The 19,665-nt window shown below is 43.8% G+C and overlaps 2 protein-coding genes across 5 annotated transcripts in view; one reads left to right on the top strand and one right to left on the bottom strand.

Moving 5' to 3' along the window:
* Window positions 1–6,946, top strand: part of LOC112564582 (neuropeptide CCHamide-2 receptor-like) — a 56,490-nt gene extending 49,544 nt beyond the window's left edge. For 2 of the 4 annotated variants that reach the window (XM_025239505.1, XM_025239506.1), the window contains exon 3: window positions 4,282–6,940. In XM_025239505.1, coding sequence (XP_025095290.1) covers window positions 4,282–5,129 — 848 coding nt within the window. In that variant the 3' untranslated portion in view covers window positions 5,130–6,940. Of the gene's footprint in view, window positions 1–4,281 lie in introns of all 4 variants that reach the window. The other 2 variants (XM_025239504.1, XM_025239503.1) reach the window with 2 other exon arrangements.
* A 154-nt stretch (window positions 6,947–7,100) lies between these two features.
* Window positions 7,101–17,576, bottom strand: LOC112564583. Its single transcript, XM_025239507.1, is given in 9 exon segments — window positions 7,101–10,307; window positions 10,309–10,355; window positions 10,922–11,110; window positions 11,112–11,339; window positions 12,478–12,644; window positions 13,177–13,395; window positions 13,783–13,932; window positions 14,442–14,579; window positions 17,464–17,576. Coding segments are annotated over 9 exon segments (2,415 nt in total). The 5' UTR covers window positions 17,495–17,576; the 3' UTR covers window positions 7,101–9,061.
* Between the last annotated feature and the right edge of the window lie 2,089 nt (window positions 17,577–19,665).

The following is a 19,665-nucleotide window of genomic DNA, read 5'->3' as shown; positions in this document are numbered from 1 at the left end:
GCACTGTCGGGGAATGGGGAATGTCAGAAAGTCTTCGGCAGTGATATTTTAAGATCGCTCCTTTTACAAAAGTAATCCAGCATCTTCCCTCCTCGCTAGAGGCGCTGTCACAGATGTCATCTACATCAGTGGGAAGCCAAGGAAACACGTGATCAATATTCCTCGTACTGACGGTCCTACAGAGGTTTGCCTCCACAAACCCAGTAAATTGACAAAACATGTATGAGCTGCGTTTGGTGTCCCTGGGGAGGGGAGATAGAATCTTTTACTTCCTGCTGGTCAAATTACACTAGATATCTCTCTCTCGTTCAGTGGATAAATCAAATGAAAAAAGAAAGAAAAATAAAGTAAATGAAAAAGGACATAAGTGCATTAAGCTGTGTAACCGCTGCTTAAAAAAGGATTGGACAATACACGGGAGGTGTGTGGTTTGTTGTGTTTGTAATGTTTATGGTGATGATGCTATTCCAGTTCCTCTCGTCCTTTCTGTGCCTTTACCTTAGTCACTGCGCGCGCAAACTGTTTTACAAAAATCCAGCGAGAATAGAAGTCGTCTGTTCCAGTGGATCAACGATTCTCTCATAAACTGCCATTGTTTTCAGAGTATTTCACTGTACTCACTGTGTTCTCAATGATGTTCAGGGTAAACGCAACATGACAATAAAAGCTAAGGTCATTTCCATATCTGTGTGAATATGGTAAGTGAACGACATTTTTATTCCTGCATCCAATTCACTGCCTGAACGAGTTTCATCAGCTTTCAAGACAAGAAACATTGTCAGAAACTCCGATTGATAGCTTTCATTATCTTCAGAGCAACGAAAGAGTTTTTATCGCAATCGCCAGACTTTCTCCAACATGGCATCTTGGTACGATGGGCCACTCATCTCTGCTCTCTGTGCTCCGACAGGCAGGACGATGGATGTAAGAGCTGCTTCTCGTAGGTTTCCAAGTGTGTTACCTTAGGTAATGAAACTTTTCTTTCATCAACATCATCATCACTACCACCACCACCACCACCACCACCACCACCACCACCACCACCGTCATTATCATCCCAAATGTATACGACATTGAAGCGAACAATTAGCGATCTGTGTCAAGGAAAGGGAAGAAATATCTGGACGACCTCAAGCATTACTCGACAGGTCATTGCCAAGATCATCAAACTTTCTCTAGAGAATTCGATGCTCCAGCTAAGACGCTTGGAATCGGCTGTTCATCCTTTCGAAATTTCGATTCTGTCTATTTTTTGTGCAGCCTGGCTGTGTTTTAAAGAGACGGCCAAATCGCGAGATAAGCCGAGATGCCAGGGACTCAACTGGCATTTGATGTCCTGACCACCGGCGGCCGCTCACAACTGACATCAGTCCTGCTGAATGCTTAACTCTCCCCCAGGCCTTCATTTTCTACTGCAGCATTTACAGAAACATGTGGCACTTGTTACCAGCCTGGATGAAAATCCTTTTACTGGAACTGGCATGGAATAAGCCGGCATTGTTCCGACATTTACATTGTAGTCTCGCTGGTGACACAATTCTGGGGACCTTGCTCTTGGGAGAAAGATTTCAGATATCGGTCTGACATCATATCCGATGTTCAGCTGATAGAGAACAACTTTTATAAACTTGTTTGGAGGAGAATAACTATGCCGTTATTTAGTCAATCGGGTGACCCTCCAGCCTTTGCACGTCTTGCCAGAAGGAAATGGAAAATTGTTTTAAAAAAAAACAATATTTGAAGTTTAAGTTTTGTGCAAAGGAAGCAACTTCTTCAAGAGGGAACAACTATCTTGGTCTGTCCACCTTGATCAGCTTCTTTCCCCATCATGACCCTCCTCATACCCTGGTCCATCTATAAACTGCGTTTAGTTCATAAGATATGTAAGAAAATATGAAAACTGTAGGAGGCCTGGTCCTAGTAGAGCTGATGACAGTGATGCCCTGTGCTTATCCGCTTGGGTTTGACTCTCGTCTGTACCTTCTGGTGTTGTCCACGTGGACAGATGTTTATATTTACATTCTGGTTTTGTCGTTGGCTTAACCTGATCTACCTGTCTACACCAGTCTTGGCAGCTTACTTTTGTGATCACGTGACTGAGATGAACGACACCCAATGATCCACAATCTTGGCTCTTCAGTTGTGTCTGGCAGCGGTTACAGTAGAGGTGGACCGAGACCTGGAAGAACTTGTCTGCAGTTCGTGGTTACAGAAAGTCTGCAATGGACTGTCATCGGCGTTGGTCAGCTTGTAGTCCTTTCTTCTGTCATCGGTGCCTTCCTCCTCCACATCTCTGTTGTCTGGTGATCCTCGTGTACCTGATGCCATCGTTTGTTTTGCTGATGCCAAGTGCCTGTAGCACTGGTAGAGAGGTCACATCGGGTGAGGGGATGGGGTGGGGAATAAACACCCCGGCGACTGATGGAGGATTCGAGTTTGAGGCTCTGCCTCCTGTGAGCAGACCCGATCGCTCTTAATTTCGTTTCTCCCTGTCTGGGAGAATTAGACATTGAAAACATCGACTTCGCTGTGTGTTTATTTTGCCATCGGACTAGTCTACGATGGTTGCTTTGCTTAGTCTGTGGATATCTATTTGTGTGTATGTGTGTGTGAGTGTGTGGGTGTGAGTGTGTGGGTGTGCTCGTTTTCTTACAGCTTTACCCGTTTGTGTAGATGAGGAAGCAGATAGCCGAGTGGTTAGACCGCTGGCGTTCGAAACGAGAGCCCGCTGGTTCAATACCCGATTAGCGCAGCAAACTTTTCCCATCGACCCAGTTAACGGGAAAGGGTACCTGACTCCACAGAGGTTGGGGAAGGTAAGGCAGCGAGGAAGAGGAGATGGACACCGTCCTCACGGGAAGCTGGCCCCGAGAAAAGGGTCTTTAACACCTCACCCCTCCCTCACCCCTAGCGATCTTGGTGAGTTCTTGGTGAGGGTCTCTCTTAGCTGGTAGACCTCTGAGATGTTACTCTGTAATTGGCCCTCGGTCTAGTTTCCTTCAGTGTCTTCATCCCTTTCCTGCTGTGATACAAAGGAATCGCTTGTTTACACTGTGTAAAATATACTTATCATGCATAAACCCCTGTTTGTCTTGTATTAATGTTTAATCTTCCCACATATTCTTCTCAAGTTTGTTCTCATTTCTGTATTGACATTGCCTCGCAGCATACCTAGAACTATTCTCGATTAATTTTGCATTGCAGAATCCACATTTTCCGGTGCTGGCTGCTATTTGACATTTTCAATGAGACGGCGCAACAAAAGCTGTCGCTAAAATTCTATTTCTTTCAAGTTGAAAGATTTCTATCTTGTGCAATTGATAAAAAAATAGCATTACATATTCAAGTAACTGCTCTTAAAGTTAAAATACAGTTTCTAAAGGTTTGAATACTTGATTGTAAGCTGCAGATGGAGATAGAAAGTGAAAGGATAAAATCATCGTCAGAACAGAAGACGAGGGAATAATGCAAGTGGCTTTCACTCGCGGTTCTAAACCCTTATCCCGCGGGTCTCGGATTATTTCTGACAAAGAGTGCCGACAGTCAGCCATCCTAATCTTTGTAGTTGTCTTTGAAAAGATCCTGGCACATTCTTTTCTCCCGGTGAATATTCTAGAAGAAGTTTTGTAATACTCGGAACGTAGTGAGCTTTCAGTAAATGACAAACTGTTTTTGAAATGTGGTTTATTTATGAACAACGGTTGGTTAATGCTGTCACAGATTTTGCACTTATTCTTTTAATTTCTTCTTCAGAAGTTCTTTGCTCTGCTGGCATAGGTAAACAATTCTCATTGTAGTTTGAACGTGTTGGAGAAGTAGCAACACTGGAGAATGGCAATAGAAAATCACAGACATGAATACAGACGACTGTTTTGATATTAGTCTCAGTGGTGTCGACCATAACTTTGGTCAGACTCCTCGAGAATAGGACTCGAAAATAAGTCTGAGATCGCAAGTCTTAAGTGTAAGTCTGCTTTGTTAAGTCTGGTTTAAATGGTAAACTTACCACGCCTTGACTGTAAGACCTTACATGCACACCATCCGATGAGACTAACTCCTGTGCTACAATTTTCAACATCTCTCTGAACTCGTGTTTTCTCTTTCTTCCATCCATGTCAACCCAAAGATCTATCTGATTAATTAGAAAAGATAGAAGAGAGGGACGGAGGTTGACCTATCCTCTCGCTGATTCTTAGACACGGTGAGCCACTTACAATGACACTACTATGGTAGTTTTTTAACCACTGAGAGAGAATGACACTGCTTAACTTCGTGTTGCAGGCAAGATCGTGCCCTTCCTGGAGAACGCAGCCCACCACTGCTCCATCCTGTCGCTGCTGGCCATCAGCATCGAGCGCTACCTCGCCATCTGCCACCCGTTCCGCCAGCACCGGCGAGGCAAAGCCCTGACCGACCTGCTGACCATCTGCCTGTCGTGGGTCGTCGCCCTGCTCGTCGCCATTCCTTTCGCGCTGATGTCTGAGCTGACAGTGGAACTCTTCTACGACGGCACCTGGCAGACCACGTGCCGGACCACCACGCGGATTCCCGGCATGCAGCTCTTCATCATCCTAGACTTTGCGCTGGTCATGATCCTGCCGCTAGGCGTCCTCACCGTCCTCTACACCATCATCATCCTACGGATCTCCGCCAGCGCGTGCGCCTGTCTGGGGTCCGTCAAGCAGGAGGAGGTACACGGGGGTCGTCTGGCACAGAGCCGCAACCAGGTGGTGTGGATGATGGTGGCTGTGGTGGTTCTCTTCTATGTCTGTCTCCTGCCCATGAGGGCTTTCATCCTCTGGCTAGTCTTCTCTCCGGCCAGCAGCCAGGAGGACTTGGGCTTCGTGGCTTTCCACAACGTCCTCAACATCACCCGCCTGCTGACGTACATCAACAGCGCCGGCAACCCCATCATCTACGGGCTGCTGAGCACCAAGTTCCGTAAGGCCTTCCGTACGCTGATGCCTGCGTGCACTATGGGCACCTTTCTCTCCCGAGCCTCCACCACGCGCTCCTCGACCCCGCGCCATCGGACTTCGCACGTACAACACCACCTGCAACGGCAACTCCGGCGTCTGTCCCCACGACGAACGCAACGACGACCACAGACTGTCCTCGAAGGGCGTTAAGAATCAGTATCAACACAAACCCGTTGGCCGGAAGGAGGCGGAAATCATGCTTTGAGTTGACATAGTTTCTACAAATCTGTATTTTTATCGCCAGAAGGGTCAAGGGACTCCACTCTGTTGTCTACAACTATGTACTACGCTGACGTCATCAACTGGCTTTCTGCGCATGTCGCAGTTTTAACGAAGGTGGTCTTGAGGTCCACGCAGTGCCTGATGCAGGACAGCTTCGGGCTTGTCTTAAACATTTGCGAGGAAATCGTGAAAGTGTATTGGTCTGCTCACCTGTGAATTGCGGAGAGACAGGTGAAAGCCGAGTTGTGGATTGTGAGTGATGATGACCATAACATAAACATTAATTTGTATATTCTTACCTGTGTTAATGGCTTAGAGATTTTATGAAGGCAGGGGAGACTCGAAGGTTGAAGGCGCCATCTCTGTCTACGTTTTAATTCCGAAGAATATTTTGTTTTGCAACACATTATGTTAAAATGCAGGAGAACCCGAGCTGACAGTTTGACCGTTGCTAAACTTTTTGTTTGACTGTTTGTTTAGATGAGTTTGTTGTAAATCAGCAATTATTTTGTTTTTGTTACCGCCGTGATTGCTAAAAAAAATTAATTATCATATTTTATGTGGTTTTGAGCCATGTTTGCTCCTACAAGAAAATGAACAAGTTTACTCAACGAAACAGACTCACCTGGTCATAAGCAACAACTAGAGGCAGGGCATTCTTCGTCGTCTTCTCTCTATCTCTCTTATTATAAGGTTCTTGGTTTGTGAAAAGTTATCTTGCGGCTGCTTCCGTCCATTTCCGTTGATGTCGTTTAGTTCTTTTGTCGCATCGTCTTTTGTTTCCTGACACTGCTCAAAACACTTGTGGGTGATGGCGGAGGTAAAGACCCTAAGACTGTGCCTTCTAGTTCTAAACTATAACACGAAAAAGAGACTACTACTAATAATAATAATAATAACAATCAACAAATATTTTGTTTGGAAATTAATGATATTTGTGGAAATTCGTTGCATCTTGGAAAAAGAGGGGCGACACCTATGTGAACAGAGGAAAAACTGACTTGCAAATGTAAAGAAGTGAACTGAGTGTTTCACGAGGACTTGTTTACCCAGGACTTGTTTACCATCTGATGTCCAGTTCTTCGTCCCGACGACCAGTAAGAAGGTGTAGTAGTGAACAGACTACAGTGGAATGTGTAATTCCTGCTGCTGTAAATAGCAACAATAAAATATCAACAATATTTCCTGTAAATAGATGAAGTGAGTACTGGGACTGTTCACTCCCATTGGCTGATGATGATTGAAAGTCAGCAAGGGGAAAGAACTGTGTGAAGAAGAAGCTGCCACAGCTTGCTGGACATTTTGTACGGAAGTGACGTCACTGTTTGTCCACACGGTAACGAATAAAGACTGGAAAAACTCATGGAGATAATATATTTGCAGGTCCTCACCTGTCTGACAGAAACTCAGTAAAGACGAAGCAGACAGGATTGTAGGACAGGCTTGTGAATGGTGAGCCACTGGACAAGGTGTCTTGACAATGATGCCAGGTCATCGTAGTTACTGTCTGCTGACAGTTGAATGTTTAAGGTCTTCTAAGGTCAGTTTTCATAAGTTTTTCGCCACAGGACTCAAGAGAATGTGGAAAATTCATCCCTAAACTTTTAACTTTGTTCTTTATCTCATCGAAACTTTTTTAAAACATTCAACTGTATAATAAATGAGTGTATATATTAATATAAATTTATATATTTATAAATTAATTAATTTATGTATTTAAATATTAAAATAGACAAAATTACAAACCTTTATTCATTTATGATTTACTGAACTTTGTTTAGTTGTTTCACATTTTTTACTTCACAAAAATGCAGTTTTCAGCAAAAAGAATATTGCCGGTTAATTATGGATACCAAACTGACAAATACATAAAAGCTGAGGGTCCTTGTAGCTAGCACCAAATGGGTGACAATGGACCACTCACACTCACACACGAGACTTCCCCAAACCTGTACTTTTTGTATTCAGGAAAAGGGAGACAATACCGACATGGGTGGCGTAGAACAAGTGGCTGACAAAGTAAGGGCTGACTAATTAGTCATTTTGTAAATTGTACTACTAACCTTTGAAGCTCAAACCACAGAGGACGAGAGGAACACGCCGGTAAGCATACTGCTCTCATGATCCTGTACACAATGTTGATCGGTGTTGGTGTAAAGTGGTTTACCGACAGTTTATTCTTCCAGTCAAAATGTTCGTTACTTCCCCTGTATTTGGTTTTCTGTCTGCAGGTGGTCTGTGCGCCCGATGATTGTAAATACATTGGTGTGTGGGTATAAACTCTTCGTTTTACTTCATTGACTGTGATTATTTTGTAAACATTGGTGATTGTCTTGTAGATATTGTGATGTGTACAGAGAAGTCAGCAGCTTGCTGGGATACTGCGATACACGTCAGCTGTGATGATGACGATGACGATGATGATGATGGACTTCACTGCCATGTAATAACTATATGCTATTTCAACTTATTTTTTAGTTAATTTATTATTTATTTTGTTTAAATGTGTCAATTCCATCCTGGTGGCTCAGGATTGGCCCTTTAATTTGCAGCTGATTAGGATTAGAGGATCCACAACTTCCAAGTCGAGCTACTTCAAGCCATTGAATTGACATGGAAGTGGTCAGTGTGGTCAAATGGATGTGATACAGTCCCACAGGTTGAGAATATCTGTGGGAGTTGACTGGATTGGACTTTCTGACTTACTTTACTTACTGACAGGTGTGTAACGATGTCGACGATGTCAGTAACATTAATAAATAATGTCGATGTCAATGATGTCAAAATATTGAACAAAACGAATTCGCTGTTGATTTTTATTTGCAGCTCTCGGTAATAACATAATGGATGACATACAAATGCAATAAAGAGGTTTCGGAGAAAAAGTCAGAAACCAAATGTTATCCACAAACTTTCTGAATATGAAAGTATGCAAAGTATACGAAAGTGTGCGGATGAAGGAAGTTATTGAGGATCGAGCGAACGATGTGGATTGTTTGTCCAAATATACATAAGCAAACCACTTATTCCAAAGGATAGGGTTCCTATAACCTTCGGATTCAATACATCAATATGCAAATTTTTAATTCACTAACATACATGTACAGTATGTCTCCAACTTACGAACAGGTTCCATTCCAGGAGGCTGTCTGTGCGTTTGTTCGTAAGTACAGTCTGGTACATGTACAACAACCTCTGCTATCGGACGTACCGATATATACAATAGTTTTCACTTGTTTTTAATGTACTTGAACAATCTTCATATACATGAAATAAAGTTTATATAATTACATGCGAGCTATCCTTACGCACTAACTTTAAAATTGAAGACAATCCTCATGAACTACTTTTGAGCTTGAGGACCATAGTTCGTAGCTCGAAGGTTTGTAAGTAGACGACTAAATGTCTGACCAAACCCTTGTGATGCCACATAAATGCCGTCTCGGACCTTCATTAGATGTCTTTTATTTACATTCGCCCTTTCCCACAAGGGACATTATCCTGCCTAACAAGAAGTCAATACAGCCCACCCGAGGAGCGAAGAAGTGACACTTCTGGACTTAATGACCGTTCGACAGACACAGTATGGAAGCCCAACTGACCCACAACTCGCCTACAACACCTTTTATCTGATAGCCACCCATATCAGTCAACACACATCACAACAAGCCACAAGAAATGTAGTAAACAGGATCCCGGCAAGCTTGAGTTCGATTACTTTCTCTCTGTTTCTCTCTCTCCAGTATTTGCTGTTTTTTTCTTCCATCTTCAGATCGCCCATTCATTCATGAATCCCGCTCACCGTTCTAAACTGTCACAAGTTAACCTTCCTGCAGAAATATTTGTTCACCGAGGTCTCATCACCGCGAGGGATGACGCTCGTCTGTCGTGGGCACATCCCAGACAAGGGCATAGAACACCATCTCATCCTCCATATACTGACCTAACAACCGCAGGTGAACATTGGCTGCCCCCGCCTCGGCCAAGGCCGGCAGCAGGCCGCGATACGTCACTCCCATTCGCTGGTAGACGTCACGTGGACAGGCCGGCGACCACGTGCCACTGACGAAAGACTGCCCACGAGAGGTGTAGAAGTGGGCGTGGCGAAGAGGCCGCAGTGGCGTTTAGCCTGGCGGCCCAGTTCGGCCAGGAAGCTGTCCGGGGTCATCTGCACCCAGGCGAGGGTCTTGAGGGGAGGCAACCGTCGATGAGCAGCAGGCGGTGTTGTGGCTGCTGATGGCGCTGCTGCTTCTAATGGTGGAGGTGGTAAGGCCACAGAGTACGATTGTATCACAGTATTTTCTTTGCAAGGTCATGGACAGGGCTGGACATTGACAAGTCCGCAATGGTAAAGTTGCTGCTGCTGCTGCTGCTGCTGCTGCTGCTGCTGATGATGATGATGATGATGATGATGATGAACCGTTCACACAACATTTCTGACAGGTCTCCCTGCCCAACGCGTTTTGACACATGACATCGGCTGTTCCTCCATCCGGCGACGATGAAGGCAACGTCCTTGCCAAGATGGCCGAGACCAGGAGGTCCCCATTGACATCCGTGACACACTGGCTGACCACCTCGTAGCCACACTTTCGCCGCCGCGCCAACAGCCGGACGTACTCCTCTGCCCGCACGGCGGACACCACCTCCCGCCTCTCCTCCGTGATGGCTGCATGCACCAAGATCACCAGCGCCAGCAGACGACCCCCGCTGACGTACGTGGCGAGAAGGTCTGGCTGCACTCCGTGCTCCTGGGCGCACAGAGCCACCACCTTCACCAGCTCGTCCGCCTCCACGTCCAGCAGCCACATCCGGCTGGTCTGACCTGCCATTTTCGAAAAGGTCAAGTTGAAAGTCACGCGCTCGCCGCCTTCCTGGTCCAGCTCGTTGACGCCCATCCACGTCAGGCTGAGCCCCTGCTCTTCCATTGCCCGCACGTGCGCAGCTGCGGAGGCGGGTGGGATGTGGGTCATAATGACCTGCGCGCCATCCCGTGTGCACACGCGCAGACCCTGGGTGCTGCAGCTGGTCAGACCGGGAGGGTAGGGCGACAGGTGCGGGTGGAGGCTGAGAGCCAGCTTCACCACCCCGTCCAGGTCCGGGTCCCGCCCAGGCGTTGAGCAGGAAACACCAGGCCACCCCGCTATGGTGACGCTAAAAGCAAGAAAAATCCCAATACACAACCAGGCCTACAGCTGCCGGCCAATCTCTCATTCTAGAAATTTCCGCTCTTAACTAGCCCACGACTTGTCCCATACGATCACTCATTTCTGACACTAATAAAATAATACTTTTGCTAATTTTCACGAAAACTTTGACATAAGCGACACTTCAGAATTTTTTATGTTTTACCCATTTTATGTTACAAAATGTGTTATTCACAGAATACGTTGAACGGATTGTTCTTATTTCTTTACTGGGAATTTCATTACTGCCATCTCGTTGAATATAATCCTAGACTCTTGCTCTGTGCATTCGAATGTCATTGCTGAAAGTGTTCTGTACTCTTAGGGCACAAAATTTTAATTTCTCATCTAAGCAAGCCCCGTCTTCTAAGACACTTTTAAACTTCTTAGCTGAACGCGTTCTGTGTAGTTTTTATCAGAGCATGTTCGGTGTTTTTAACTGAACATTATTCTACTTTCTTACTTAACACTGTTTGTAAACTGATCTTAACTTTAATTTCTTTGCTGAGCGCGTCGTGCGTTACAGCAACTGACCTGAACGGTGGCGCACGTGCCCTCCATGGCCCCAGTGTGGCCCCAGGTCTTGCCATCATTCTGCACGTCCAGCCCCAAGCCGTACCACTCGTGCCCCTCCTCGTAGGCAGGTCTTGCCAACATTGCCCTCACTGCCGACCGCGTCCAGCAGCCTTGCCGACCCTTTGACCTTTGGCGTGGTGTGTGGGTGAAGGCTGTTGCACAAGTCATCTCTCGACACTTGCTGCTGCTGCTGGTGCTGGCTTGCTTCTAGGCTGAGAACCACTTGAAGCAGATCCCTAGCCCGCCCGACCCAACCTCCGTACGCCCCGGTGTTTCGCATAGGGAAGGAGCCGTACTGCGGTAGGACCTGGGTGTCCGTCTGACCGGGCAGGATGCTGGGCAAATGCGACGGTCCCCGGATGTTGAAATATTCTGCCTGCATGCAAAGATATTACAAAACAGATTTTTCATTCGACTGACACTGGCATTTTTTTCAATAATGATCGACATATCAAATTTTGTCCAAGTCCACGCAATGACAGCTGGCCAATATTTTACCAAAGTTAGTATTTTTTGTTAAATTTGTCTCCGAAGCTTGGGTTTGTGGTGCATCGACAAAAGTGTGCGCGTACTGGGGCAGGGCAGAGTGGTTCAATCTTGTGGAACTACTATCGGCATTCTATGAACACCAACTAGTCTGCTGTACAGGGAATGTGTGAAATCAACAGTTGTGGGCATTCAAAGGTAGAGCTATGCAAACACAAAAATCCATCGTCATATTGTAACCGAAAAAAAAAACTGTTGATACCATAATATATTGAAGCTAACAGCAATTATTAGTTTAGTTATTTTATTATCTTCTAAACTGAGTAAGTACGTTAACATCTTAACTGAGATGTTTTGAGGCAGGGGTGATAAAACATTTTCACTTGCCCCGGGCAAAGACCATCCCAACGCCATTGCTTCTCGTGTAGGTTGTAAAAAATATTCTGCCCTCTTCTCATTCCCTTGTCTATTTCAAAGGATGAGTTATGTTACTCGCATGATTCCCTGCGTGATATAATGGCTATGAAGAGTCTTTCCATAATAGTGCAGCTACAGACGGAAACAATCCTTTGAAAATAATCTGCTTGATTATCTCAGCTGTCGCGAACCAAAATGAAACATAAAATCAGCATCCAGTGGCTTAGCAACAAATAACTGTCAGTTAGTGGACTCGTCGTGCTCCGGCTTCAAAGGAGGTGAGCCGAGGTGTCTGCTGCAAACTGGTTTTTGGCAGCAGGAAAGAAACAGAATACCCTAGGGAATCTTATATTTATTTCTGGATAACATCATTTTCGCATCAATAATCGTCTCGAGTTTGTCTTTATTTACTCAGCAACGGAAATCTGAGTGGGAACATATGCACATTCACGACCAAAGCAGACATTTTCAAGGTTTTGTAGCGCAGTGTTGTGATTATGATGGCAGACATCTCTCAAGCATGCACGCCACATTCCCCACCTACCTCTACGTACGCACGTATGTGAACACACACACACACTGACACACACACACAAACGGGGACTGCCCACCTCCTTTGACTGCCAGTCCGCGCGCTCCTCTTCCCCAATGCGCATGTCCGTGACGCCACAGGAAGCGAGCAGCGCGTGCACGTACTGTTCGTAGCGCTGACCGCTGACAGCCTCGATGACCTCCCCTAGCACCAGGTAGCCAAGGTTCGAGTAAGCGCTTCGTGAGCCTATCACACCACCAAGTTCACATTCATGAAAAAAATCTTTTATGGCAGCTTACATCCTACTAATTATTTGTTTATTTTTTAATTCATTTTAAAGAATTAGTGTGTAGTGGTGACAACAAAAGAAACCCATTAAAGTATCTGTCTGGCATCAAGTCTGTTCGTCCTAGTAGGGTGTTCAATACTTATTAAACGTGACGTGCAATGGGATTTTTAATAACAAGATGTGGTGTTGACCATACCGTGATGTAATGTCATTTTCTAAAGGTGTACTACATTACTGATGCCTAGGTATTCCTGCAGAAACATGCAAGAATACGTGTGTGCGCGCTCGTGTGTATGCGTGGATGTACATGTAGTGTTTGTGCCTGTGCGTAGCTGTATATATATCTACACACACAATCACGTAAATGCGCGCAAACACACACACACACACGTGTGAATACCTGTATAGAGGACATGGTCAGAAAGGCAGTCTAAATCTTGACGACATACCCCAGTCGCAATGGACTAGTTGGCTGCTGTTGGAGGTTACCTGGAGTAAACTGCAGTTTTCGGTTCAGCACATACTGCAGCAGGTGTCGGTTGTACTTTCGTGACGTCACTCTGAGGCCTTGGGGGCAGGGGACACCACTCCAAAATACCGCATCTCCCACTGCGTCGCGGTCCCAACCTGCGGAGTGCTGCAGCAGGTGTCGCACAGTCACCCGCCGTATTCGCTTGTCGCCTCGCGTTTTCAACCCTTTCAGCACACCTGTAGTTTAAATGTCACGCAGGGAGGGTCAGATAAACTGTTGTCCCTCATTGTATTTTTATTTTTAAAGGCAGTCCCGTCATCTTTTGGTTGTTAGCAAGTGAGGCGTTCTTTCATCCTCTTTCTTTGCTGTCCCTTTCCCTCCCTCTGTTTCCTTAGTGTTTTTGCCGTGATATAGCCTTAGTTACTGGCTCTGCGTTAAACACCAATCCCCCCTCTCGCAGTGTCTAATGTATATCACTTTAGTATATTACATTTTTTGTTTAACAAAATATGTCCTTTCTTTAGGGAATGGCTGGATAAAAAAACACTGTTCACCTAAGTTATCACAGTTATTGATAAAGATCTCTCTCTCTCACACACACACACGCACACACACGAGCGCACCTTTCATTCCAAAGACAGGAGTGTCGAGACTCAGTTTTCCATCCTGACACAGTCGTAGAATGGCGATAGCAGTGATGGGTTTACTGATGCTGGCCACGCGCAGGACATGCCCTGCCCTCATCCTGCGCCCAGCCCCAGCCACGCCGTATCCTGCACGAAAGAATCAGCGTTGAAAAGTTAACTCTTACATCTTTTTTTTAATTGTCTGTTCAAGGCATGACCTTCATAAATATAGTTGTCACAATAAAAGAGTTAATTATCTTGTATTTTTATCCACAGCTCTCTTTTTTCATCTCCTCTCTCCCCTGTTTTCCATCACAATCAACCGATGACTGATGTTTCAGGCTTAACATCTATACAACTTGTTTTTTTAACCATGGTCGTACGAAATATTAGTCGTTTATAAAGCTATGATGTCATCATTTCTCTTTATATCAAATGAAAACGTATCACATATTTTATTGGCACTTTCCTTGTCTAGTTCGTTGCTTTCAATAGCCGTCTATGCTGACAATTTTAAAACATTTTATTAAGCACTAAAGAAACAAACAAGCTCTAAGCTTCGTGACTGAACTCAAAGCAGGAAGCTAAGACATCGTCTGTGTAATCACTTGTCTGACTTGCTCGCCCCAACTCCCACGAGAGCACAAACCGCTTGCCTTGTTCGTAAACAATGCGCCCATCCTTGGCCACTGCAAGAGTTGCCCCCGGCACCCCCTGTTCTTCCAGAAAGCGGCAGATAGTTTGGTCAATGTGGTCTGCTCCTGGGAACGACGCCTCATTGGCTGTAATGTCCGCTGCAGGTCCGGTTTTCCAGACAAACAGAAAGGACAATGCATCACATGTCTAAATTCTTAGCATTTGTCGAATGCGCAATGAGATCTGATAAAAACGCCATAAAGACAAAAGTAAAAACTTGGGCAGATAAACAAACAATAAACCATCGATGATGATGATGACGACGACGATGATGATGATGACAGTGATGACAAAGATATCAATGAACAGATTATTCCATAAACTTTATTTCCATGAGGTCTTATTCAACACCCCTATGTTGGTATATATCCTTCGTTTAGCAAAAATTTAAATCTAACCCGAATACAATTTTTTTCTTTATTATCAGTTTTAGTTCATTTAGAATAATAATTCCCAAACTACGTTACCCCGCTAAAACTGCGAGATACAAGTCCTCAAAGATCTCCTGCTGGGTAAGTAGACAAAAATCACCCGCTATAGAGGATAGTCTTAGATATGTATGTAGCGTATTTTAGTAATAGTCCAATATGCTTGATATTCTTGAGTCCCATAAAAGAGAATCACTCATAATATCATAGTCAAGCAGTACTCAAGGACCAGCGGGAAAAAGTATGAAAGAAAAAAGCATCAAGCCTGGAGTTTCAACTTATCCAGCCCAGTCTTACTTCACAACATGGTATATAAACCTCCTCCACTGCTTTATTTCAACATGGTTTTAACTCTCTGTAATGTAATTATTTTTAAACTTTCCTCCATCAATGTAGGGGCACTACTTATATGTTTAAAAAAAACGCCTTCTCCAAGACGGCGTATTCAACACTCAGTTTTTCATTTGTATTAAATTTTCCAATAACATTCGTCTAAGGAAAAGTGCCTGTCATTTTGTGTTGGATAGATAGTTCACAACCAACGTTTTCCTTATTTTACCCACTTATTTCGAATAAAAAGCTTCCGGCATTCAATTATATTTCAGGGATGTTAAGCTGCCACTTTGGGAGGTAGGGTGCAAGTTTGGTGCTATAATTTAAGGGCCACAACTCTTCCTGCATATTATTTTTCTGTAATGGATAGTAAGCTCCCTCAATATTTTTAGGTTTTATGTTCGTAAGCGACAAATTGCAATCTATTTTCATTTGACGGATGAATGAAAGGTTACGTAAGTGAATCTACTAAAAACATTTAAACTGGACATCCATTTAGCATTGGGTTTTTGTGGTTGGGCTGGCACAGATGTGGCAGATAATGGTAAGCCAAACTGAAAACTTACTATAAATATATAGATATTAATACATAAATTACAACATGTATATGTAATGCATAATATATTTGATAACATTTTGCAGGTAAAAAAAGACCTTATTAAAAGTTGCTTCTACATACGCACTAGAAATTTTAATGTTTAGGAGAGTTTAGAAGGGGTTGAAAAAATTATGATGCAATAACACTTTGTAAACATAACTTGTATTTAATGCTCATACTATTGCATTGGTGAGCAAAAATTGATCTTCTTCAATGTCAGGTGTCAGTGTGGAAGCTATGTGATAATATCATTAATGCCTTTGTTGCTTTGAGGTGGACCAAATGCAATATGGCAACAACAATAAAGGTACTTTCTATAGTGTGTTTGTGCACTTTACAGTAAAAAAAAAAAATGTACAAGAAATTCAATTACCATACAGATACATACTAAAACATATCAGCAAACAAAATTATACAGAACACATAATAACCATAAATACCAGAAAAAATGAAAAATATGCAAATAAAGAATTCCCCAACATTGCATCAAAAATGTGCAGTCAAGGTCGAAAAGTTGAATTGAAAGTGTGTATTAAATTACCTCAAACTTAAACAATAAGCCAGTCCATCATCCAACATGTCTGTCAAGGACAAGACTGATATTGCTGTGCAAGCAACTGAAGTCACCACGTGCATGCTAAAGAAACAGTAATATTGCTCATTTTGAATCTAACATTAAATTTTCAGAAATAGCTTCTGTGACACCTTTGAGGTACAGGATATGCCCCAGAAGTTTGGTCTTACTCTACGGAAAAGAATTCTAGAAGAAATCAGCAAAAATTCGGGTAGAAACTAGACACCTTTCAAATGCTTTTATGAAAATCTTCAAGATATTCTGGCCTAATACACTTACTAATAAAGAAATCCTTGCAAGAGCCAGTGAACCAATATGACAACCATAATCAAAAAAAAGAAGATGGAAAGGGTAAGGGCATGTGTGCAGAATGAAACCAGAGGCATCACAAAAAATAGCCCTTCATTGGACAGCTGATGGCAAGAGGAAGTGCGGCCGGCCAAAAGAAATATATGGCATACGGCCATATGGCATCGGTCAGCAGAGAAAGAACTAAAGGAACAGATACTGTCCTGGAATAGCATGGCTAAACTTGCTGCTGATAGGGAAAAAAATGGAGGTCTCTAGTGGATGCTTTATGCACCACCTTAGGTATGAAGAGGACTAAGTATGTACCCCACAATGTGCGGTCTCTCTGCTGAATGAAGTGTCTTAAGACTCCTGAGTGTGTGCCCTGTCCATTATGGGTAGCCCAAAAGGCTGAGCACTTCCTTCAGGTGTTGAAGTTCTCCCTCCAATGATTCATTCAATGAATTGATGGTCTTTGCTTGATGATGGAGACATCATGGATTGGGCAAAGACAAGAACCATGTTGTGCATGCAGCTGGTGTCACTATTTATAGTCACGGCTATAGCTACTGTTTTTTTCTAACCAAAGATTTATCTGGACTGCATAGGTGACAGCACAACACTGTGATTTGTTATAGCTATGGACGTATCTCACCGTGATTTCATCGGTTCTAACCAACTGATTTCTTTTCATATTCTACTTTTACCTGTGCTGATAAAAGAGGGCATGTACGCATGTACGCTCACAAACACACACATACCTGACAAAACACTGTAATTGTGATCTGACATGTCTTTTCTGCTGCCATCAGACCGATGTTTTCTTCTACATTGTTTGTCAGCGAGAGTTACCTTTCTTTAATGCTAGCCCAAAACGCGTATCCACGAGTAAAGGGAAGTAATACAACAATTAATGTGGTCAAAGATACAACGGTTCCCTCCCTTTAGCCGTTTCCTCCACCCTCCCAACAGTGGAATGCATTGAAGCAGATGCTCCGAAAAATATGTTAACCCTACATTGGAATTAGCGGTGATTGGGGAGGGTTACACAAAATTTTACAAAATTGCAACTCGTATTGGGTAAACCTGAGTCACTCATTTTAAATTGGGGATTTATTTTTCTCTTTTCCTTCTTTTGTTTGGCAATCGCGCAATTAGATATTGTGGAAGGGGTTGTGCGAGGACTGGATTCTTCACTGAGCGGCGAGCCGGTCAGATACCCGTGAAGCGCAACAAAATTCCCCCAGTCGACCCTACTGTCGGGCATGGGTACCTGACTCCCTAGAGTGTTAGGAAAGACAACACAGCGAGGGAGAGCGGATGAGCGCTGCCCTCATACAAAAGAAAAAATGCTGGCACCGAGAAAAGTTAGTATATAACACTCACACCCCAACCACCTAAAAAAAAATCACTAAACTAAAACAACTCAGTCTCAAACAATATAGATATTCTTCGGCCTGTACCATGGTATTAAAACCTGTTTTCATCATATCCATCCGATTCTATTAAAAGAAATAAAACGTGAAAATGGCGAATATGCATTTTCAATGTGACGTTCTGGTAAAAAAAGTGCTCTCAAAAAAAGCAAAGTTTCATAAAAAAAAAAAAATGTATTTTGCAGATAGTCTTTAGTATATATATATAACTGCGTTTACACGATGATTAGCCGTTGAGGTGTGACAGAGAAATGTGATTCATTGCGACTTTGTTAAAGATCTACCCGAGTGCAATTTAGTTAGATCGTTACCAAAAAATAATTCTGAACATCTGTGTGAAAAGCACTCTTCCGTTGTGGAGATTAGAAGTTTCAATATCAGTATTCTCGTCAGAGAGCCCAGTCACCGATTTCATGGAAAACGTTGATTGATTCGACGTCTCATGATGTGTAGAAATACCATCCAGGCGTGCCTCTGGCGTTCGAACATGATGTCACATGTTTGAACGAAGGTGAACGAAAACTAGCTATTTCTTCATATTTATTTGGTAGTCAGTCCGTTATCTTATTTTACAGAGTCCAGCTGTTTGAAAAATAAATTGCACCCGAGTGGGTCTTAAAGTTGTTGACAGCTTGGCCAGCAGTGAGAGTAAAGGTCGCCTTTTGACGACGACTAAATGTAATAAACAGCGAGCGAAAGTCCTTTGTTTTTACGCCACAACTGCATCCGCAAAAATATTTATGAGGAAGTGCAATTCTTTGGAGATGAAATATTTGTGTGAGAGAGAATGTGGAATGTCCGTGCGTCACTGTGTAAGACTGCGAGTTTGTGTGAATGACTATGTGTATGTGCGTGTGTTTTGCCAGCCCACGAATGCTCGTGCATACGCAGTATGTTGTTCCTATTGATTGTGTGCGTGCATGCATGCATTCGTACGTGCACCAGGTGCGCACGTATGACCAGCTTCTGGACAAGTCACTAAACCTCCATGCTTTCAACGGCTTTCAACGTACAGCGACGTCTCAACAGAGTACAGAGCTATATGAACGCGCTCATGCCCGCCATGTTTCATACTGCAGCTCTACCTGTCATACCCTTGACACACTTGCCTTCACCCCAAGCGCATACGAAGACAACACGTCTACTTTTAGTCAGCAAAAGCTTGTTTATCCAGGCTTAAAGTGCATGCCCTCGTTCAGCTGGTGGCCAAAGCAGAGAGTCGTATTACCCGACCACCCGGCACCTCACACGTGTTGGCACTGAAGTGAGAACTCACAATTGTCTAAGGTGGTGGTCATGCAAGCTGACGAACTCGAGGAAAATCTATGTCCATCATTCGTTGTCCATACATATTCCGATCTATTCGCAGAACTGGCTTGGACATGAACCAGGACAGTATTCTAACACCTGCCTCTGGTCGTAAACCGCGGACCATAACTCTCCCACCTGTGTGAATGCAGAATCACCTGTCAGCCACTTTGGAGACGTCAGGGCCGCCGAGAGCCAGCCCGGGCCCCGGGACAGACC

The sequence above is a fragment of the Pomacea canaliculata genome, linkage group LG5, assembly GCF_003073045.1.
Source record: "Pomacea canaliculata isolate SZHN2017 linkage group LG5, ASM307304v1, whole genome shotgun sequence".
NCBI classification, from domain to species: Eukaryota; Metazoa; Mollusca; class Gastropoda; order Architaenioglossa; family Ampullariidae; genus Pomacea; species Pomacea canaliculata.
Note: the sequence above shows the minus strand (reverse complement) of the source record. Positions and strands in the feature narration are given on the sequence as shown.